We start from the raw sequence: 24,023 nt of genomic DNA, 5'->3' as shown, positions 1-24,023 counted from the left end.
AAAGGCAAATGGCCAGGCGTCACAGACCGTATCCTGCCCTTCTACACAGGGTGTCAATATATCATGTCCGACAGATGGGTCTTGCATACCATATGCTTTTTATTTGTCCTGCTAGCTCTTTCACCCCACATCAGAGCAAATTTTGGAGGAGTACCTGTCTATTCTGTTACAAGAGTTGTGAGTCTTAATCTCAATGTACTATTGAGAGAGTTCTGAACTCTGAAAGAGGAGAGGGTTTGTACTCTCCAATTTCCTTGGAGAAGCGCAGGGATCTTTTTTTTTTTTTAACTTTTGACCTCTGAATGCAATTCTGTTGGACAAATTCAAAATGCTCACGTTGGCCCAGAACATGCATGCTCTGGACTTGGGGGACTGGATGGTGTCCTGGGACTTGCAGGACGCATATTTTCATAGACCGTACCAGTGGTTTAACATGGACCAAGAGCATTTTCAGTTGAGCTTCCCTTTGGCCTCACCACCGCCCCTTGGGTGTTCATGAAAGTGAAGGCAGTTGACAATGTCCAATTTCGGAGTTCAGGGATATCAGTGGCTATTAAAGGTGGGCGCGGCAGAGCCAGTCACAAGCCACCTCAAGATATTGTTGGGAATCACTAGCAATGAGTTGAAGTTCCCCCTGACTCCCATTTATTGGAGTTATTCTGGAAACAGTGCAGTTCAGGGCCATTCCTCCACGGCAAGTAGTCCAGGACATTTTGACCTCCAATGTTTTGGTCTCGGTCTTAGATCTCGGTGAGACCAGCTCTGGAGCTTGTTGCACAGGTGGCACATGCAGGCTCTGCAATGGAATCTGATTTTCCAATAGGCCCAATATCGAGTATATCTGATGGATGTCATCCAGGTCTCAGAGGAAATGGCTTACGATTTTCATTGATGTGGTTCAAGTGCAATTGATCCAGCAGCAGACCTCTTTCTCTCTACCACCCAGAACTGACTGTGGTAACAAACACGTCCTTGCTAGGTTGGGGAGTTGGAGATCTGCTGACTCTAATCTGCTGACTCCAATCTTCGACAGAAACCAGGCTCCTAATCAGTCTGTTGGAGTTGAGTGCCATTTGTCTGGTGCTGAAGGCCTTCCTACCCTCAATCAAGGGTAGGATGTGCAGCTCCTCACGAACAATAAGGTAATCTGAAAGAGACACGTTAGTGATAGATTCCTTACCTTAGAATATCCCCAGGCGTCATACTGGATCCGGAATTTTTTTGCGTTGTAATACCCCTGCGTGCCGGCAGGCGTCGTCCGCGGCTCCGCGTCCATCGTCGGCATCGTTAGCGCGGGAATGACATCTGAGTACTTAGACGCCGCCCATGCGCGCTGAAGTCAGTTCTTCTTTTTTCCGTGCCAGCTAGCGCAGATCCGGAGAAACTCTACCCCTTAGTCTTTTTTGACTAAACTTTTTGATCTTTTTGATCATTTCTTTGCTCGAGTCTTCGACTCCTACGGTGCCGGTAGGGATGCCCGGGTTTAAACCCTGTTCCAGGTGCGACCGACTGATGTCGGTTACCGACCCCCATCGCCGGTGCCTCAAGTGTTTAGCCTCGACCACCGCACCTTCTCCGACTGCCGGGCCCTGACGTCGAAGGCTAGGCGAGAGCGGACTCGCAAGCGACTGGAGCTCCGGCAGTCGGCCCTGCGCTGCTCCGCTCCAGGTCCCGGTTCTGGTCCCACGGGAGGTCGAGGGACAGGTCGCAGGGTCGGAGCCCTCGCAGCTCCGGGAGTGGACACCGGTTGTCTGGATCCAAATCCTCAGGTAAGAGGCATAAGAGGTCGGAGAGACATCATCATTCCTCCGACCCACCCCGACGCTCGCACGATGCGGCCGGGGGGTCGGGTGACACCACCCACGCCGCTCCGCCGGAGTCACTGTCGTCGCCGTCTGCCCCACACCTTCGGGTCCCTGGGCAAGACGCGACGCCTGAGGAGGTTGAGTGGTACCTCATGGCCAAGGGGTGACTACCTCCTCAGCCGGGTCCCGTGGCGCCTTCGGGCCCAATGGCCCCGGCTGGAGGGCCTAGCGGGTCGGGCGCTTCGGCTCCGACGCCGTCGGGTGCTTCGGTCCCGGCGCCACCGGCGACTTCGGTCCGGGCGCCGCAGGCCCTCTCTGGATCCGCTTCCGCATCCGGGTCGTCGCCAGTCGACCTCGCCGGCACCGGCCCTACGGGTGTCACCCCCGGTGCCCGTTATGGGCGCCTTCCCCAATCCTACCCCCGTACCGGTTCTGGCGCCGGAGCGGCGCCGATGGGCACCGCTACCGACGGCTTTTGGAGATTTCTATTTCCATGAACAGGACCCATCTTTTGAACCTGTGCTACAGGAGATGGGTGACAAGGGTGATTGGGAGTGGTCTGAGGACCCTCTGGCACGGGAGTGCCAGTCACCACAGGACTGGACATATGAGCTTGGGGAGGCCAGTGACATTGACACTTCGCCAGACACAGGATTTGTCTCCCCTCCCACCGTGGCTACGGAGGAGGGGGCAGCTTATAGTGTAGTGTTGAGACGGGCAGCCAAGGCCCTAATCCTTGAACTCCCTGTCGCAGCCGTGAGGACTAACCTCCTCACAGAGGTCCTTGAACCGCAGGCAAGCTCCAGTGAGCCTCTGCTGCCGTTTAATGAGGCCTTGTGTGACGTTCTTGTGGGCACTTGGTCCAAGCCCGCCAGAGGTCAGCCTGTGGATAGGAACGTGGCCAGACGCTACCGCCCGGCCCCGGGCGACCCTTGCTTTTTGTCCACCCACCCCACCCCGAGAGCCTGGTCATCCAGGCCTCCACTTCCCAGACCGCATTCCCGACGGCTCCGCACGATCGGGAATCCAAGGGGTACGAACAGTTCGGGAAGAAGGTGTTCTCGTCCCTCAGTTTGGGACTGCGGTCAGTTAATACCGCATGCCTCTTGGGCCGCTATACCCACACCCTGTGGGACGCGGTCGCGGACGTGCTGCCACAGTGTCCGGAGGAGGTCCGGGCAAAACTCGCCCAAGCCCTTGCGGAGGGCCGAGATGCAGCACGGTATTCCATCCGGTGTGGGCTGGATACCACGGACTCACTGGGCAGTGCGATGGCAATGACAGTGGCGGTTCGACGCCACGCCTGGTTGTGGTCCGCCAACTTTTCGGCCGATGTCAAGGCCACTCTGCTCAACATGCCGTTTGATAGCCGTCGCCTCTTTGGTGACAAGGCAGACCATGCGCTGGAGGGATTCAAGGACTCCAGGGCTACGGCTAAGTCCTTGGGCCTCTCGGCCCCTCGCCAGCAAACGGGTGCCTTTCGTTCCTTTCGTGGCCAAGGAAGGGGCGCTCCCACACGTGCTGCCAGCCACGCGCCGCAGAATGTCCAACAACGCAGTGGCGGCCGTGGAAACCGCCGTGGCGGCGGTCGGGGACAACGGTGCGGCCAGTCCACACCTTCCCCCGCAGCACCTGCCTCAAAACCCTCCTAGTCCATGCTTTCAGGCTCATGTGACGCCAGTGGGGGGCAGGGTTTGCCATCACCTCTTCCACTGGGGCACTGTCACGTCGGACAGGTGGGTGCTGCAAATCGTCCGAAGGGGCTACTCCCTCCCCTTCGAGGCGAACCCTCCAGCCATGCCACCGCAATTCCACCGCGTGGCGGGGGATCACTAGCAACTTCTGCGTGAGAAAGTCACAGCACTCTTGGCCAAGGGGGCCATCGAGCACGTTCCTGGGCCACAAGTATGGTGTGGTTGTTACTCCCACTACTTTCTCGTACCCAAGAAGGGCAAAGGGGGCCTACGCCCTATCTTGGACCTACAGAACGTCAACGGCTTCATCCGGAAGGAGAAGTTCAAGATGCTGACTCTAGCTCAGGTCTTAGCTGCCCTTGACCCAGGAGACTGGATGGTAGCGTTGGACTTGCAGGACACCTATTTTCACATCCCCGTCCTGCAGGCCCACCGGCGTTACCTCAGGTTCAGGGTAGGCCACGAGCACTTTTAATTTACCATGCTCCCCTTTGGCCTTACCAGTGCCCCACGGGTGTTCACCAAAGTGATGGCGGTGGTCGCAGCCCATCGGTGCAGGTTAGGGGTTTCAGTCTTCCCCTTCCTCGATGACTGGTTGTTGAAGGCGGGCTCGCCCCAGGCAGTCGTCAGCCACCTCCAGACTACGGCCGATTTCCCGCATTTGCTGAGGTTCTCCATCAACGTGCCGAAGTCACACCTGTGTTCCTCTCAGAAGCTCCTCTTCATCGGAGCGGTTCTGGACTTGGCGCAGTTTCAGGTTTATCCACCTGAACAGCGGGTTTGGAATATTCAGGCTCTGATTCCGATCTTTCAGCCTTTATCCCGGGTCTCGGTCAGGTTGACGCTGCGGCTTCTGGGGCTGATGGCCTCCTGCATCCTTCTGGTGCATCACGCCTGGTGGTGGATGCAGGCTCTGCAGTGGGACCTGAAGTTTCAGTGAGCCCTGCATCAGGGCAACTTGTCCGACCACGTCCTGATCTTGGAGGGCGCTGCAAAACAGCTGCGTTGGTGGCTCACCCACCGCGAGTGGGTCAGTGGCAGATCCCTCTCCCTATCCCACCCGGAATACGTAGTTGTGACGGACGCGTCCCTCCAGGCCTGGGGAGGCCACATGGGAGAGGCGAAGATCAGAGGCCTCTGGTCTCCGGCGGAGTCCCAGCTCCATATCAACCTTTTGGAGCTGCGGGCGATTCGTCTTGCACTGAAGGCATTCCTCCCCTCTGTCCGGGGGAGTGTAGTGCAGGTGTTCACGGATGTTGGACCCGGCCCTTTTGGCAGGTTCACCCCGAGACTTTTTGCTTTTTCCTAGCCTGTTTCTGGAACCTGGTGGTGGTGATTTTAGGCATCTGCGCACTTTTTCACTGTGGTACAGTGTAAAGTGCTTGAGCTCTCTGTGTATGTGTGGTGAGTGACCTGCCCTCCCATAGGAATGAATGGGGAATATGTATGCCCATGGTAGCTCCTGATGTGTGGGGAGTGCAGGGGCGAGTTTGGTATGAGAGAACTCGTGAGACTGAATGCTGCGAAATGGTATATGCGGCATGATTGTGTCTAGTCTAGAAGTGCCACTTTTAGAAGTTGGCATATTTGTGTAATTTGTGTCTGGCATGTGATTGGCTGGTGAGCCTGGTCCAGGAGTGCCTGGGCCTGCTTGTGGATAGACTGTCTGGTTTGAGGGTGACAGGGGCTGGAGAGCCCAGGAGGTTGTCTGAGTCAGCACGTGAATGAAAGGCAGCATCTGCTGCCAGGGAAGTGGGAGGAGATGGCACCTGATAGTGAAGGGCTGTGCCTGCCTGACCACAATGCTGGCTCCACCCCCCCGCTGGGCGACTGTCACCTCTGTTCCTGATACTGAAGGGACTTCCCTATAACCAGTTCTAGCTGGTTCTCACACTGCCTGCACAAAGACTTCAAAGACTTTTCCCTGTATAAGAAGGGGCTGTGTCCCCTTCCAATTTGTTCTTGTTTTCTGACTTGAATCCTACCAGGGGCGTGCTGCAGCTTGGGCTCAGGGGAATCCCTGGTCCCTGCCCAGCCCCTGGACTCCTGAAGGACTTTGCTTTGCCCTGGGATCCTGTGGACCTTCTTCCTATCCCCCCAGGACTTTGCTGGACTTTTCCTGATTCCCCCTCGCGCCTGGGATCGCTTTGTCCTGCTTCCAGCGCTTAAGAGCGCTCTATTTTGCCTGTAGCGCTTGGGAAGCGCTTTATTTGGCTGCTAGCGCTTATGAGCGCTTTGTTTCATTTATAACGCTGGGAGCGCTGTAATTTTCCCCTCTGTTATGGCCTTCCGCGGCTGCCCACGCCGCGTATTCACTTTTTATTTATTTATCTCGAGGGAGCCCACCCCTTGGATAATGATTCCCCGCCTGCCTGCCTAAGCGGGGCCGCTGCACTGCCCGCAGCGACCCGGATGTGGATGGCCGGCCGGCCAATCCTGGCGCGGCCGGCCGGAAGTCCCGCCCCAGCCCGGGGACGCGTGGAGCCCCGGAGGAGAAGTGCTGGCTGGTGCGGGGCTCCCGTGGTCTGGAGGGAGCCCCGAGAGACGGCGGAGTAGTGCGGTGGGGGCGCGGGGCACATTGTCGGTGCCCGCCCCCGCCGCAAGTCCGAGCTACCGTGTGTGAGGAGGCCGAGGGGAAGAGTGAAGATGGCGGCGGCAGCAGGGCTCCCATGTGAGGGAAGAGCCCTGCCGGTGCGGTGAAGCCCCGGGTCCCAGGAGGGGGCCCGGGGGAAGAGGCAGTGCGGCGTCGTCCTTGCGAGGCTCCTGTGAGGAGAGGGGAGCCCCGCGCTGGTGAAAGGACGTTCTGGCCGCCCGTGTGGAGGAGGAGCCCCGCACAAGAGCCCGGTGAGCAAAAAGGGCATGGGGGGGCTCTGGGCGGCCGCTGTTGGTGCCGATTGAGAGGTACAGAGTCAGGGCGGCCCCGATTGGCAGCGGGCCGCCCCAACGTAGTTTAGAGCCCCGAGAGGCTCCACCGAGGGCCCGTAGTTGTTTCAGAAGTCCCTGTGAGGGGCTTGGGGGCCATGCTTGTGTAGAGCCCCAGGAAGGCTTCGGGCCATGTTAGTTAGAGGGGGCGTCGGGGCACATTGCCCGTGCCCGCCCCCTCCTGCCTGCGAAATGCTTTGTTTAGAGCCCCGAGAGGCTCCCTGAGGGCATGTTTTGTGCCTGAGCCTGATAGCTCCAACGTTTGGGGCATATGTTTCCAGAGCCTGTGTGGCTCCAACGTTGGGCATGTGTTATGCCAGAGCCTGTGTGGCTCCGTGTGTAGAGTGTTTTCAGAGCCTGTGTGGCTCCAGCAGTGGGTGCAGTTTGCGCCTAAGGGTCAGTGAGGACCCTGTCGCAGTTTGGAAGTTCCCAGCTGCCCAGCAATTAGTGGGCAGCTGCACCGTTTAGGTCTTGGGATGTTCACAGGTGCCCAGCAAGTAGTGGGCACCTGCTACGTTTAGGCTTGTGCTTGGACTTGCGCTGCTTGGCAGCGCGCCCTGACATTTGGACACAGGGCGTCTGAGCCCCAACAAGGCCAGTTGGCCTAGGGACTGCCACAGGTGGTGGCTTATGTAAGTTGTGCGCAATGTGGTTATCTGCTATGTCTAGGATGGTAACTGCCTACTGTGTGTTTTTGCGCTATTGTATTGTTCTGGCACCTCTGAATGTTTTTAGGCATCATGTGTCTTTCTTTCCCTGCGCTGCACCTCTGAATGTTTTAGGCATCATGTGTCTTCTTGCGCTGCTCTTCTGAATGTATTTTATGGCATCATGTGCTTTGTTCTGAACACCGCTGAATGTGTAGGTTTATGCATCATGTGTTTCCCCTTGTCTTACACCTCTGAATGTTTTTAGGCATCATGTGTTTTCCCTTTACTACTCCTCTGAATGTGTTTCATGCATCATGGGTAAGGTGTTCTTGTGTATACCCCTAAACGTATTTTATTCTTAGGTGGTGGTGTTTTGCCTAGTATAGTTATACTAGAGAGGTTATGTGTCCATACGTGATCTAGGCCTATGGTTATTAGTATTGCGTAGTGTGTACCTACCTTTACCAGTAGTTACTGGTTGTGATTTATAACTGTTATTTTGTGCTATACTTATTCTAAGTTCTAGAAGTGATTTTATATCCTATATTCTATTTCCAAAAGTGTTGATTCTGACAGTGGCCCATGTGGCCCTGTCCTGTACATAATCCCTTGTGAATATTGCCCGTGCCAGTTGGCGCAATGTACATGTGTGATACTATCTGATGTGTGTTTACAATACAAAAGTTATTTTATAATAATCTTGTGTGGAGTTCCTTTTGTGGTGTGCCTAGTATGTTGTTGCTGTTGTGTGCTGGCGCAAATGCTTTACACATTGCCTCCGAGTTTAGCCTTACTGCTTGTGCCAAGCTACCAAGGGGGTGAGCAGGGGTTATCTTGGCGTGTGACTTCCTTGCCCTGACTAGAATGGTGGTTTCTGCCTGGCTTTGGTGTCAGCCTTAGCCTACCAGAAATAGCCAGTTCTAACAACGGACAACACCACCGCCATGTGGTACTGCAACAAACAGGGCGGGGTGGGGTCGTGGACCCTCTGCCAGGAGGCTCTGCGCCTCTGGCAGTGGCTGGGACATCAGGGCGTGACCCTGGTGGTTCAACACCTGGCTGGTTCCCTGAACGCCAGGGCGGACGAGCTTAGCCGACGGTGCATGATGGATCACAAATGGCGTCTGAACTCGGACGTGGCGCAAGGCCTCTTTCAGCAGTGGGGAGAGCCTCGGTTAGATATATTCGCCACAGAAGAGAACACGCAATGTCATCAGTTCTGCGCGTTGGAGTTTCCAAGGCGGCACTCGCTCGGGGACGCTTTTTGTCGCGAGTGGAGTTGCAGTCTATTGTACGCCTTTCCGCCTATACCACTTCTGCCCAGAGTGCTGAAGATCAGGCGTGACCGGGCCCAGGTTATTCTTGTGGCTCCGGACTGGGCACGAAGATACTGGTATCCCGAGCTACTCAGCATGTCAGTCGATCCCCCGATTTGTCTGCCTCTTCGGGAGGACCTTCTGTTGCAGCAGCAGGGGACGGTCTTCCACCCGAACCTGTCCAGTCTCCACCTACAAGCTTGGAGATTGAGCGGCAACAGTTGAGGCCATTTGACTTGCCACCTGAAGTCTGTAATGTCATTCTGGCAGCCAGGCGTCCCTCCACAAAGTCGGTATACGCCTGCAGGTGGAACAGATTTGTGGCATGGTGCACAGCAAAGGCTGTGGATCCTCTCTCTGCCCCTCTCTCCGAGGTTCTTCTCTTCCTTCTTTCTCTTGCCCAGCAGGGCTCTGCTCTGGGCATTCTCAAGGGCTACCTTTCTGCCCTTTCCGCCTTCTTAAGGCTACCTGATAAGCCTTCTTTGTTCAAGTCCCCCATTGTCAACAGATTCTTGAAGGGCATCACTCATATGTTCCCTCCTGTTCCCTTCGTGATGCCCCAGTGGGACTTGAATCTTGTACTTACTCCATACCTGTCCTCTCCGTCTTCTTACCTTGAAGACTGCTTTCTTGGTTGCCATCACCTCTGCCAGGAGAGTGAGTGAGCTCCAGGCTCTTTCTTCTACACCTCCTTTCCTCTCTGTTCATCCGGACAAGGTTGTGTTGCGGACAAGACCTTCATTCCTACCCAAGGTTGTTACGGCCTTCCACATTGGGCAGTCCATTACCTTGCCCACCTTCTTTCCGCCTCCGCATCCCTCGAAAGAGGAAGAGAGGCTCCACAGTCTGGACCCAAAACGTGCGCTCTCTTACTATGTGGATCGCACACGCCAGTTCCGGGTGGATGACCAACTCTTTGTTGGTTACGTGGGCGCTAAGAAGGGAAAGGCGGTGCACAAGAGGACCATCTTGCGGTGGATCATCTTGTGTATCCAGGCGTGTTACTCCTTGGCGAAGAAGGAACCCCCTGTGGGTCTACGGGCTCATTCTACTCGGGCCACGGCGACTACAACAGCCCTGGGCCGAGGAGTACCCTTGCAAGATATTTGCCAGGCAGCTATGTGGGCCTCGCTGCACACGTTTGCGAGACATTATTGCCTAGACAGCCAAGTCCAGAGGGATGGCTTCTTTGGCCGTTCTGTCCTCCAGGACTTTCTGGTGTGATTATTGGTTCACAGACCCACCACTGGGGTTGGTATTGCTGGGGTATCTATTCTAAGGTAAGGAATCTATCACTAACGTGTCTCTTTCAGATGCACAAGTTACTACTTGTGTAACGATATGTCTGTAAGAGACATTAGTTAGTGATAAATTCCTTACCGACCCACCTATCCTCCCTGTTCTGCGAACCGATATCTAGGGTTAAGGTCATCCCCTTTCAGGGCCCTAGTTTCATGGCAACAGTGTTGGTTCTATCATGGCTCTGCGTGTCTGGCGCGGAAAAGCGGTGTATCAGAACTGACGTCAGCGCGCATGGGCGGCCTCTAAGTACTCCAACGTCATTCCGGCGCTAACGACGATGACGACGGCGGCGGACGACGCCTGCCGGCGCGCAGGGGTATTGTTACGCAAAAAAAATTCCGGATCCAGTCTGACGCTTGGGGGTATTCTAAGGTGAGGAATCTATCACTAACTAATGTCTCTTACAGATATATTGTTATACAAGTAGTAACTTGTGCATTTGGCTGCCCTTTAGTTTTTCTATATGAGCCGATCAACTATCCTTGTTTAAATCACCTTTTGTGATGTGATTTGTAAATCCGCTTGTTTTTCTGCTTGCTCTTTTTTACGTAACTTTTTTTCCCCATGGGAGATTGGTTTAGCAGAAAACGTCCCCGGAGGACCGTGAAACTGAATGTGTGCCATGGGTTTAGGATTCACAAATGCTGCACAGTATTCACGAATCCCTCTATAAAAATATTTGTTTTGTGTTTTTGTATTCATTTTAATGCCGCGAGGTTCCCTTTAGGGCCTCCTACAGCATCTGGTAGTCCGGGTAGGCTCACCCTGCTCCCTATGCACCTTTAGATTTTCTTTTTCCCACCATTGTCCTCAATGCTCCATGTTGGGTAATAATGACCTAACAGAAATACTTTCTGACCAACAGCCTGTCTGAGCGCAGTGTATTTGCACATCCATAATGGGCAGCAGGAGAAAAAGCTCCTTTGTCAAATGATGGGCCTTTATTTTGTTAATTGTATTTGCCAATTGTTTGTGCACTCAGGAATCTGCAGCATATCAGTGGATTAAATATCCAGATTTCACTATAATTTAACCCATTTGTGCCCACCATCAATCACTTTTTTAATTTCTAAAAAACTGAAGACATTTACATAAGATCTGTCCGTCCGTCCGTCCATCCATCCATCCATCCTTCCTGATGATGACCTGCTAATTTATTCTACGCGGTCTAAATGTCAAGTTTAAGCAAGTAGACTATTGTTTATGGTTGTGGTTATTCCATTTGTGGCCACCTTCAGTTCTACATGCAATTTCGGCGCTTGGTATAGCTTTTTGAAGTCTGGAGCATTCTAGTATGTGTGACTACCTGACTATTCTTTATTGCATCATTTTCTTTGTCATAGTTATTGGGTCATCGTTATTTGCTTATAATGATTAAATATTTTGCACTTTGCTTTGTCTATCTAGATATCATTTCCTTCAGTTGATTTGATTTAATAACCATGAAAACTAAGATCTTCAGGTAGTTAAAGTATATTAACAATAAAAATGAACCAGTAACCTCCAGCATCCTTTCAGCTGAGTAAACCTGCCTCTAAAATGAAATTTGCTGTTAGGAAAACTATGGGAACAATTGTTTTTGTCTGTATGTCATAATAAACGCAGGCTAATCAGAAAGTCAGTTTTATGATGCTACATCTGCGCATTTTTTATTTTTTATTTTGTGTGTCAGTTTTGCTCTTCCTTTGATTGCTTCTTTTTTATTTTCTGTAGTATGCTAAGCTTTCACTGAGCTTGATGGTTCCAGGGGGTGGAATCAAGAAGAAGTCTCCGGTGACGCCCCAGGAAGGGGTAGGTGGAGCAGCTGAAGTTGGTGCCGGGCCTGGTTCTCACGCTGAAGATGATGATGAATATTCTGGTGGGCTCTGTTAATGGAGAACTCTTTGCATTCATTTAAAGACATTTATGGTGTTGAAACTCTTCCAGAGGTTTCTTGATGACTCAGATGACCCTGAGGTTTCAAAAGCTGTTGGATTCTGAAGTGCTCCAAACTTGACAGTGTGCAATCCTAAAATGTTTTACATTTGGTTAGTTGCACAGAGATGGCTTTAGCATTGCACAGTCAAATCAAAGGAAGATCTATGTATAAATCTATACAGCAAGATGGCCCTACTCAGTTCATACAGAAAATGATTATGCTCCAGAAACCAAATTTGACCAAGTTGCAAAAATAAGTATATTTTTTTCTGATTAGTTCTGCTAAATTTAATGGTTATCAAATAGTCAACCATTCCCAAAATCTTGTGATAACTAATTCTGACATCGTATGAGTGCATTAAAACTTTAACAAACAATTCTCGGACTAAGTGCAATGTTAAAATTCTTTTTGTTGGTCATGTGCTGGCTATTGGCCATATAGAAAAGAAAAAGTATTTATTGGCATTGATTATCTTTTTGTATTTTTTTTATTTTTGTGAGAGTATTTTAAATGTTTTTACTGGTGTAGTTTTTGCAGTGCGTGTTAGTCAAATACCAGATTGTGTCCGAAAGGCTGCTACAGCACTCAAATGCACGCAAATCCATTGTTTTTCTGCTCATTACATATAAACTCCAATGCTTGTGATCATTATTCCGAATTATAAAAGCACTTGAAGCTTATGTGACATATCCATGCAGAATGGATATATCTCTATTTTTTTGGAAGAGTTTAGGAAGGAAATTAGTACTGAAGTCTTTCTCATCCGGTATGAAATTAAAAGAAGAGCGCTGTCGCAGGGATTCCGTGCTCAGACGGAACTGTGCATAGAGGCTTGGAACCTCAGTGAATTAGGGTGTGCCAAAACTCACCTTAGTACCCACAAATCCCCTACCACACTAGCCGACAGTGTCTCATTGGTCATCATAAACTCCCAATGCTTAGACAAACCAGAACATGAACTTAGTACACCTCAGGTAACGTGGAACACAAGAACACTATTTCGTTATACAATCATTTCAATCCAGAACAAGGAGTAAAAGAGGACACGTGCACATTTGAAATGTTTATTCACTAATGCCGTTTTCTCAAGCGTAGTATCTTAGCTAATACAAGCAAACATATTATAAGAAACAAAGTAATCAGCATAGTCACTAGTCCATAGAACACAAACGGTGCAAGCATAGTATTATTCTAAAACAAAACCTAATTCTCACCCTCCCTAGCTAGTATATTATATTATATCTAAGGAGGTCTCTTTTGAGTTTTAGCAGAGCAGCCCCATACCTCAAGATCCTAGCGGTAAGGGATCACATCATCAGCAACCAGCTCTCTGCATGAGAAGCACCATAAAGTGTGTATATGCTCTTGTGCAAAGCAGTATAAAAACGCGCCTAAAGCCAGAACTTGGCTGCAGCTGCATGTATGTTATGTCTATGAACGTGTGAAGATCAGTGCTCATAACAACTACTGTGTTGAGATATCCTTGAAGGTTTCAGCACTCACTGTACAGACACAGCTCGCCAAGCAAGGCTGATATCAGTGTAACAACATATTATTCTCGTATGAACCGAAAACATTTTACTAGGCTCAAAGCTAAAGCAGCAGATGCATGTTGTGTGCAAAAGCAGCAGAAAGGAAAAATGGCGTTTAAACTCACAAAAAGCTCATGCTAACTTAACACAGTAATCAGGCTACATCTATCCATATATCAGCGCCATCTAAATTTATGGCTGAAAAGACAAATCCTTGAAGTATTGAATGCTGAAAGGGTTGCAAAAGGGCCTGCTTTCATCAGTCCAGTAGGTTTCTCCTATTTATTCCTTATTTCTTAGCGTCACTTTATAAACACGTATTAGTGTTTCATGTGTGAACATTTTGGTTTTATCAGCTTTTGACTAAATTTGTTTCTGTGCCACTTCATCAATATTAAAACTTGGTGACAATCTCAAGATAGCACTAGCATGCTTGAGATGCTATGCGTTTGCAGATAATCTACGAGCAATCGCGTTCAGTCTGGTTAATTCATGGTAAACTCTTATTGTACCTAGGTTTTCCACATGATCCTTAATCTGGTTAACTTTTTATGTAGGTCTGAATCTGGTTCTGCAACTAATCTAATGACGACTAATCATTTTTGGTGTGCTTTTCCTCCCAAAATTGTGTGCCAGAAGTCCGAAATTCTTTAAAACGGACTGTTATTTAAACCTCTTAAACCATCTCCATATAAAATGGTCGTTTTTTTGAATGAGTCGAAAATTAGCAAAATCTGATGCATTATAGTGCACCTTACTGCTGCAGTCTTGCCTAGGTGTGCAGTTTTGAGCCTAACATTGCATATAATGAAGCTAGTTTGAGCTTAGTCGTCTGTTAATTTATTAAAAGTGGACCGTTTTAAAGAATCGCATTTTAGCCTAAAAAGTAAAGATTATTTTCTTCTGGTTTCTGTTTTGGAGTAAAACAGAGTGCCTATTATTAGAAATGTGGACTCCCTGAGGTGTAAAATTTCACGATGATGCAGTGATGTTGAATTACAGATTTCTTCCATCAACCTTATTGATCCTACTCTTATTTTATTGTTACTTTGTTATATAAAAACTTGTTTAAGGATGTGTTGGATCCCTGTCCAGGTAGACCAAACAATAAGGTGTCTTCTTGCTGTAAAAAAAAAAGAATAGATTTCTTTGAGGTGGAATGGCACCTTCAATTTAAAAGTTCCCACCAATAAATTGCTTCTGCATTTTACTTGTGATAATTGTTTTCGATTTTTCTTTGACTTTAAAGCTAAGGAAAAGACAAATAGTTTACATTCTTTTCTGGTCAATTAATAACCCATGGGTAGTATAGTACGTTTGTACTAGCATCATTAACAGGTGACATACTCAAGTCTGTCATATAATTTATGCATGAGGAATGATACATACTAAACTGTAACATCTTGCAAATGTTTTGGTTGCTAGTGAAAGCTTGTGTTTCAGGGGCCGTACTCATGATATGTGTATAACACTCACCCGGAGCCCCAATCTCTTAAGAACAACTTATCTTGCTTCTCTCAGTTCAGTGCCTTTCAAACCGAGTAATTTTATGCAGGTTTCCAGCAGAGCGGTGTTCATTTTCTCCAATATTTGATGCCCTTCAAACTTTTTTTACTTTACTGCATGAATATGCACCTTCATTGTTTGCACTCAAGGGTTTACATAGTCAATATTAGGTCCAATCTAAAAGAACATATTCTACTCACACTTGCATCGTATTTATTGTTTACTAGTTACAGCTGATTACATTGAAGGTAGAACAGGGTAGAAGCATGGCCACGAATTTGTGCATTACGCTGTAACTTCTAGGCACATAAACAATTATATGGAGAGTTTTTGATTCTGTGGGGGGCTGTAAGTTTAAAAATATTGAGCTAAACATCTGCAAAATGTGTGTAAAGATATATGCAAAAGTATGTTTGCAAACTGTCGGGTAATTGCTTGGGTTGTCAAGGTGTGGTTTAAAGGGGATGAGAATTTAAACATAATATTCAAAAGATCAAATATGTAGATGTCTATATTACAGAGTGAGACTCACATAATGTAGGCAATGGTTGCATGTTCATATATCCCACATATTAATTTACAGTTTTCCGCACTCAACTTTTGCTACTAATTTGCATACTTGTGTTACCATGCTGAAAGCCCAAAACCATTGAAAATATTTAAATGATCTACTTTTAACTACTGTGTACGCATGGGAGACTGTGCTGCTATTAAATTATATTAATCATCTTCTGCAGCTGTGGGATTTTTTTTTAAAGTAAAGACAATAATTATTAGCAGTAGAAGTCCATCATTTACCACAGAAACCCAGTACAGGAAGGTCCACAAGAAGAAGCACACAATTACTCAATGAGTACAACACAGCACAGTCCCATTAAGCTCCCTCTACAGCACCATTATATATTGGCAACAAATATTCGTAATATAGAATATCTTAAAAATCGTCTAACAACCTACCAGGCTTCATTCTTTATTGATTAAATAATTATTCAGGACAAAATGGCAGGAATATATCGTTCAACACGTCCAACAATCCCAGGATGTAAATTAACGAACTATAAAAAGATGTTTGCTTCAAAAGATCAAATTTGTCGATTTCAAATTTCTCCTGATTTCGTCGTATCTTTTTTTTTTTTTGTGTGGAAGTAACCAAAGCTTGCTTTAGACCCAATTCCGTTTTTTTAACACAAAACTAGTAAAATCGAATCAACGTTCACAAAGCCAAGAATTCGTTTGAAAAAAAGGTTTTGCGTAAGATAACACGTTTCAAAGAATGCTATTTTTTGTAAATTTTATGTGACTTTTCCGGCGTGTTTTCACTGAATGGTCCATGCAACTAAAATTTACAGAGTGTTGTAACATTGGCGGCTTTGATGAAGACGTATGTGGCGATTTTGCTCAGTGTGTAGTGCAATGAATTATCTCCATATCTAGTTCCACAGATCAGCATCTGAAGTGTAATGTTTTTAATTAACCTATTTTAAAAGTTCCAAATAAGTCTTCTTTGGTAGGAAGTTGCTGTTCTGTCCATAGTTTAAAAGTGCTCGCCTAGCAACCATCAGAAATGGTCGCAAAAGTGTCAAAAGAGTTGTGGAGTAGGATTTTTCGTGAGGTAAAAGCAAAGTATTTCCCTGCTGTGTACAATTTCTAATGGGCTGACAGATAATCGGGCCTTTGAACTTTGCTTGTAATAATTATTTCTAAGAACTGCTGCTGGAAAGGTCTAGTGCAGGAAAAGTTTTCTGTTCAGAGGATTAGTTTAGCAATTCAGTTAACAAGCTAACCCATTAGCAAACATGGCCAGTGCAGATATATGCAGAAAAAAGAAAAACACATTTTCGCAACAATGTTTGGAAGGTCCCTGTTGACTCAGTCCAAGCAAACTGTGATGCTTTATTTGGTGCACAGTTTCATGTACATCTCTGCACATTTAAAACGGTATCTAGGAGACTGTCCTGCAAAAGAAAAATTCCATGTTCACTACCAAACCTCTTGTAACTGATATTAAAAAGAGATGGCCTTAACTCGTCAAGAAAGTGTGTGAAAATTATAGCAAGGTGAAGATGCAGGCTAAAGGAACAGGTCGTGGGCATTCCTTAAAGTTTAACATTACTAATGTTGAATTGAATGATTTAGATAGCATGGACCCTGCTAGCTTAGAAGTACTAGATGGAATTAATACCACCCTGAAACGTACAGAAAATAGACGGTCAGGTAAGATTTTTTCACTTCTCTGTTTGTTAAAGTAACTTTAGGCACAGGTGACATTTTTACTAGGTGGGTGTAATCTCATGTAGTTTAGGTACATTTTGTGTTAAGCAAAATTCCCAAAAGTATTTGATTACTCCATGTGGAATACAACTCTATGCAAAACTTTAGAGAAAGAGCATGGAACAACCTGAACAATCATAAGACAAGTGACCGCTGTGTGCAGCAATTCTGTTTTATTGTGCTTTTTTTAAGCCTGAAAGGCTGCCTCTCATCCACTGTGGATGCAAGGACACAATTTGTGCTAAAATATATTGCCAAGTGCCAGTCTTGCATTTTGCGTAATTACGCATAATTTCATGTAATTTTTCATAAATGTTACATTACACTGATTTCATACATCCCTGTATAACTTTAACCACTTCAAAATCGTTTACCTAGTGAACTTTCCAAGACGTAAAAAGTTGGTCAGCAAATCTGCTCCTGTGCAATTCTGATAAACGTGTATGCTGCAATAAAATCCACAAGTAGCAAAGATATAACTAGTTTTCCCAGCTAAAATGATCCCAATACTTGTCAGTAAGGTAAAATCAGATTGCTAACTCCAGCCTCTCCCGGAGGAAAAATAGCTCCAAAAATAGCACAAGAAATCTGTAGGTAAATGGGATCCAAATTAGCTTCACAACATCTCATTTGTGGCAAAACTCGGCATCAGTGGTAACCATGGAAGGATCTCCAAATTTTTGGAGGTAAACTGTCGGAGTAGGAGATGTAATTATCTCCAATAATTTTTCAATAATGGTCAGTCTAAAGACAGCTTCGTAAGGGGACAAAATAGCATGCAAATATTAATTCTGAATAAAATACTTCAGCCTCCAAAAGCTTATTTTACTCCACATTTACACACACATCAAAATCGGCACCTAACACTTCATTTCCAACTCTTTCCTGCACTACTGATGTTCTTCTTTAGTAATCCAGGTCTAAGCAATGCATAAATTGTGAATTCAATTGGGTGTGAAGAATCTAAAATATCACAGATTTGAGGAAAAGACTAAAAAATACAATTTTACAGTCAGCTTTACACATTTCTTAATGCTACTCTTGCTATTTTTACAAAGTGGATATTCTGCACATGTAGGATTAAGTTAAACATGCACACGCTTGAAAGTTATGTCAGTACTTAATTTTTCTCTTCTGTGCCATCATGTAGATCACTTTAGTATGCAGCGTCAACTTCTCTTTCCAATGCTATTGAGTTCTTACTTGCATAATGCTACAGTTCCTGCAGTTCCAATTAATGAACGTTTATACATGACTGCACACTTTTGTTGCAGTCTGAGAATTTTTCGTTTTTGTGGATCAAAAAATAACCTATACGCAGCAAAGACATTTTGTCTTATATAGAGCTCGCTACATATGTAGGTAAAATTAAGGGATAGCTTTCAGAGTTGTGTGCTCCAGTGTTACCCAGTTTCAGCTGGACTCTCCTATTGAGTGAACCTGTCTTTCTATGCATACCACATCATCAATTTCAAATAAACTTTACATTACAACAAAATGCGCAAAATCTATAAATCAAAACATAGTCTTCCATACTTGAAAGTCTCTGTCTTTAATTCTCAAAGGTTATTCATTTCTAGGATCAAAAAGTCTATTTATTTATTGAACATTTTTAGCTAAAAATCTATTATGGAAAAATCATATTGACTATCATAAATGTTTCACTATTTTAATTATTGTTTCTATTTCATGATTTTTATATTAATTGTATGGTACCTTAGAGTGTTCGTATGTCAACCATATATAGATCGAATATTGGACCAAACACATTTTCTAGTGTACCTGTAACAAAATGTGATGCCATATACAATTATGGTATTCTTTTTTAAAGTGCACTTTCACCCACATCTATCTCAGTTGTGAATAGTATTTCTCAGCATTCCTACTTGCAGGCGGCAGTGACCTTTTAAATGACATTGTCTGATTTCCTAGAGAGGAGAAAAGTAATAATGCAACAAAAACGTTCAAGTTGAGGCTATGTTGCACCGTGTGATTCTCCCAACCTAAGTTATGTATACCTTTCCTTGTGAAGTAGTTGGTAGCAGAGTGTCCTAGCGACAGTAGTTACCTGATGGTTCTGCTACTGTTTTTACTGCATGATTCCTTAGAAGTGATCTCCTTTTAAATGGAAAAATGGTATGAGGAAAAATGTAGATGCAGGCAGGTCAAGATTGATGAATAAGACAATGTAGCAAGAGCTGCATTGTGAGGAAATGATTTGCAAGCCTGTGATAGAGCTGAGTGGTTTGTATTTGTACAATATGAATAATTTAGAGCTTACTGAATACATGGTCTGCTGAAGAAATGTATAGAATTTAAATTGTCTTGAGGAATATATTCATCTGACGTTTTCCTAATTGAAATATAAAGCCCAAATTAGGTGATGTATTGTGCATTGAAGAATGTCCACCACAGCAAACGTTCAAATGAGGTCACACAGCCCGCTAATAGATGCAGAATCCTTCAGTAAATTCCTTCAATAATTAACTATCAGCTTTGAGTGTTTTCACCATTACAACTTTGTCTGATGATTTACAAAAGAACTATGTTTAGGTTTACTATGATGTTTGTAAACAAAATCTCATATGTTGCATGAAGATGTTAAATCACTAAAAGCAATAGCTCTCTGAAGGCAACCTGATGTTCTGTTATCTGCATTTAATGTAATATATCATATAACAAAAATGCCTAGCGGCAGTATTTGGCGTGTGTATGCAGAGTGAAACCTATGCTCATGCACTTCTTGATTGGTCTATTATATACAAAAAAAGATGTTCTTGTTTTTTCAAAATGAGGCTTCTGTTTGTCAGTAATAATAAAATAAAACGATAATCACTATTTAGTGTCTTTTGGATATGCATTTTACTTTTCTCCTTCCAGGTATTGACAGGATCCAGCACAGGGCAAACTACAAAGGAATCCGAATGGGGGAGAAGCAGAAATGTTTACAGATGTATTGAAATGCAGATAATTAAGATGCATTTTGTTGAAGATTTAGAATTCCATTCACAAGGGGCTAATGAACTGGTTTACTTTTTCAATGAGGTGATACAGGGAATAACTAGCATCATTTTTTTAAGAAAACATTCGCATTCAATTGCTGCTCAGCACAGAACTATCCCTGCTTATCATTATATTAACAAAACTGCTTCAGAACTCGGAAGCATCATTGAGACTTCCTTAAACTCGATCTATTCAGTTAGTACAAGTGATGACACCATTGGACACTAGCAAAGTAAGTACAACTGACTCAAAAGACCACTGCAGTCGGAAATAGTTTCCTCATGTTATAACTTTAACATATGAAAACTGTCACTACCACTTTAATATTTTTACTATCCCATCATGCACATCAGTCTCAACTAGGGAGTTTTATTTGCCAAGCGAGAATTCAAGAACATTTTTTGACTATGCAGTACTGTCTTTTTGACTACAAAATCAAATCATTTTCAAAGAGTGTTCTTTGTTGCTTTGCTGGCATCCAAAGAAGGATGCTGAATATAGCCATTGCGCTTTTCTTTGTAAGATCTACTTTCCCTCTTTCTTTGTCAAATATAATGTTTCCTTTACTATTTCATTTAGTCACCATGCTGCTTCACTGTGATAACTACATGTCTTGTTATGGGAGGAAGTACCAGAAGAATGTTTTCTTGGACATTCGTGCCATTAACAAGTGTGGTGTAGTGAAATGGATTGTTGAGATTAGGGACAGAGGTTATAGTTTTGAAGGTATCTTTTACTAAACTTTTCTTGGTTCTTCCATACTAAAGTATTCATCAGGAACATCAGTGTGAATTACGTACACCAACATCAAAACTGTTGAGTAAACAAATAAGAATGTTTTTATAAGAATTAGAAAATGTCCGAACATTAAAGCAAATCCGGCTTCGGAATGAGGAGTTATTACAAAAACTGTTCTATTAAAAGCCAAACTGAATTTAGTTTATGGAATTCAGTAGACCAAGTCATCAACCTATTCTAAGTGGGCCCTTTATGGCCACCTTGGGTAAAGGTCTATGGTTTTCTCATTTTAGAATGTTACCCTTGGAAACATTTTTGTCAGCTGAAAAGAGAGCAGGAGCCTCAATCATGCTTGTTAGATGCTATTAGGGAATACATTCCCTACACTACAATAATAAATAAGGTGGGCCATCATAAATAGATGGATTTTCTCACATGTAGACTATATCAGGAGATGCCTAACATGAGGCTAAAAGACAGATTGAGCTCTCATTTAAAAAATAAGAGTTGAGAAAATGACATGAATGTTGTCCTGCTGAGTTCCATCTTGCTAAAAAGGCCAGTAAGGTAAGTATGATTCTTCCCCCTTACTCAGGTCATGGAGCCTTTATTCACTGAGGACCCTCCGAAAAACCTCATCACCTCTGCGGCTGCTATTTACAATAAAAGAAAAAGGCACACTACATCTTACAGTCCGATGTTGAGGACATCGGTGGCATCCTTTTTAAGTACCTTCCACCTGTGAAATCTTTCTTAACATCTATGGCTTTGCTTTTGATCCAGACCTCGCCATTGAGAGACTCAATTGAGAGGCAATATTTGTTGTTGATGTACTTGTGCGCAGCCTTCACCACTGAGCATTAGAGGATGATTTACTCTTGTCATGATCTGACAAATGACTCTGTGATCTATTCATCACAGTAAGGTTACTGCTGCACTTATTAAGCTGATACATTTCCTGCATTGCGTTCAGTACCTGTGCCCCTCCTCTTTGTCAATCATCTCTTTCTAACTTGCCTACTTTTTTGTCTAGCTTACCTTCATCACTATATTTTCTCTGACTTTTTCTGCTTCGGTCTAGCCAGTAGCAGACTTCTAGGCAGGTGAGTACCAAGGCAATGGAGAAAGGCTCCTACCTGGAAATGTATACTGAATTGCCTTTGACTCTTTTCTGCAAGGTGCTAGCCTCGCCTATTATGCTCCGTTTTCGATTGCTTGTTTTTGTTGATGCAGCCTTGTTTGTAACACGCTCTATGCTAGTGCCCCCGCTATTACATTTTTTTTTTGAAAGGACACTCTACTACGACATAATTCTATCTGCCTTTTTTATTTTTAGTTTTTATTTGGTTTTCCCATTTACAACTTTATCTTCCTTTCTTTAATTTGGTGGTGTAGTACTCACAGGGAAGTGACCAGTGTGCAAGGAGAAGCTGCAGCGAGTCTGCATAATGCATTAGAGTACTTGGCTAGGACCTTCTGTCAATCCTTGCTCTAGAGGACAATCTTCCTTCTGCACTACAGCCTGGGACCGCCACACCTGAGGACCCACAAATTGCACTCTGCAGTTGCCTCCTCTCCAGGAGCCACCAATGAATCTGAGGCCACGGGCTGAATGACCCATTCATGAAAGCTCAAGATTGTAAACCCTAAAGAGGAACTCTAAAGGCTAGAATGCCCTAAAGAGGAGAACCTAGAGGAAAGTGTTTTAGAGAAGAAAACAATATGTCTTAGAGTTCCGTGTCAGAGGAAAGAATGGCCATGGTAGTCTCACACTTGGGAAATATATTGTTTTCCACCTTCGAGTGGAGTACTTATTTGCTACTTTGCAAATATCAAGATTGAAAGAGCTGTTCTGCTTTCACAACAAAAAAACTAAATAAATGGGGGTGGGGTCGCACGCTACTCACACACCGGCGGTGTCGCCCCTAAGGACTCTGGTCAATGTAGTAACGTGTTCGCGATGCATCATCTTTCGATCTTCCGCTATCTTCGCTGTCTTCGCCATCCCTGGACACGTGTTTCGGGGTATCACCCCTCGTTAGCAGGGATAGGCAGTGTTCTGGGGTTGCCGATGGCTGCCAATATCTGCCAGGTATAGTACCACACAGGCGCGTAGGTGCGGATCCTGCTGACGTGGGATGATAACCCGAAACACGTGTCCAGGGATGGCGAAGATAGCGAAGATCGAAAGATGATGCATCGCGAACATGTTACTACATTGACCAGAGTCCTTAGGGGCGACACTGCCGGTGTGTGAGTAGTGTGCGACCCCACCCCCATTTGTAACTTTAAAGCTCCATTGAGCAGCGGGCTGATGAGCCTGGGATCCCGCACCTACGTGCCTGTGTGGTACTATCCCTGGCAGATATTGGCAGCCATCGGCAACCCCAGAACACTGCCTATCCCTGCTGACGAGGGGTGATACCCCGAAACACGTGTCCAGGGATGGCGAAGATAGCAGAAGATCGAAAGATGATGCATCGCGAACACGTTACTACATTGACCAGAGTCCTTAGGGGCGACACTGCCGGTGTGTGAGTAGTGTGCGACCCCACCCCCATTTGTAACTTTAAAGCTCCCTTGAGCAGCGGGCTGACGAGCCTGGGATCCCGCACCTACGCGCTTGTGTGGTACTATACCTGGCAGATATTGGCAGCCATCGGCAACCCCCGAACACTGCCTATCCCTGCTGACGAGGGGTGATACCCCGAAACACGAGTCCAGGGATGGCGAAGACAGCAGAAGATCGAAAGATGATGCATCGCGAACACGTTACTACATTGACCAGAGTCCTTAGGGGCGACACTGCCGGTGTGTGAGTAGTGTGCGACCCCCACCCCCATTTGTAAAAAAAAAAAAAAAACTAAATAATTGTCATAATTTCCCCACTGATCCAGCCCAGCTACATCCCTAGCACCGTTGGTCCCTGAGCTTTTAGAACTCGATTGCATACATTTTTGCTGCTGATTGCCATACAACTTGCCAAACGAAGAAAAAATAAAACAATTATAAAGGGGCTATATATTGACCCGATCCTCCATCTGCCTCCTGAGATGATTCAGTGACTGGGAAAAAGAAACATGACTTCAGGATCTACGTCTCCAGCTGCCACCGAAGGGAAAACAGTAGCAAAGTAGATTCATTGTTTTATTAGCTGCTGTTTTTTGTATAGAGCGTTGTCACAGCTGTTCGACATACACAACATCTGTTCATCAAATATCATCAGCGAGTCTTAAGGAAATGGTAGAGCTGTTGGAACATGACTGTTGCCCTCCCTCATAATGAGACATTTCTCACAACTTTGATTCACAACCCAGGTTCCAAAAGTGCTGGAAAATATTTTTTTACTGGACGCCCTATTTTTGT

At 45.6% G+C, this 24,023-nt stretch overlaps 1 protein-coding gene across 1 annotated transcript in view; it reads left to right on the top strand.

Annotated features, from left to right (window-relative positions):
• Positions 1-19,753, top strand: part of NAPG (NSF attachment protein gamma) — a 161,914-nt gene extending 142,161 nt beyond the window's left edge. Inside the window, exons 12-14 of the mRNA XM_086964936.1 lie at positions 11,403-14,903; positions 15,115-16,299; positions 16,351-19,753. Coding sequence (XP_086821062.1) covers positions 11,403-11,561 — 159 coding nt within the window. The 3' untranslated portion in view covers positions 11,562-14,903; positions 15,115-16,299; positions 16,351-19,753. The remainder of the gene's footprint in view (positions 1-11,402; positions 14,904-15,114; positions 16,300-16,350) is intronic.
• Positions 19,754-24,023: the final 4,270 nt, after the last annotated feature.

Source organism: Lissotriton vulgaris, chromosome 4_1, assembly GCF_964263255.1.
Source record: "Lissotriton vulgaris chromosome 4_1, aLisVul1.2, whole genome shotgun sequence".
Lineage (NCBI taxonomy): Eukaryota > Metazoa > Chordata > Amphibia > Caudata > Salamandridae > Lissotriton > Lissotriton vulgaris.
The sequence above is the reverse complement of the archived record's forward strand: the minus strand, read 5'-3'. Positions and strand labels throughout refer to the sequence as shown.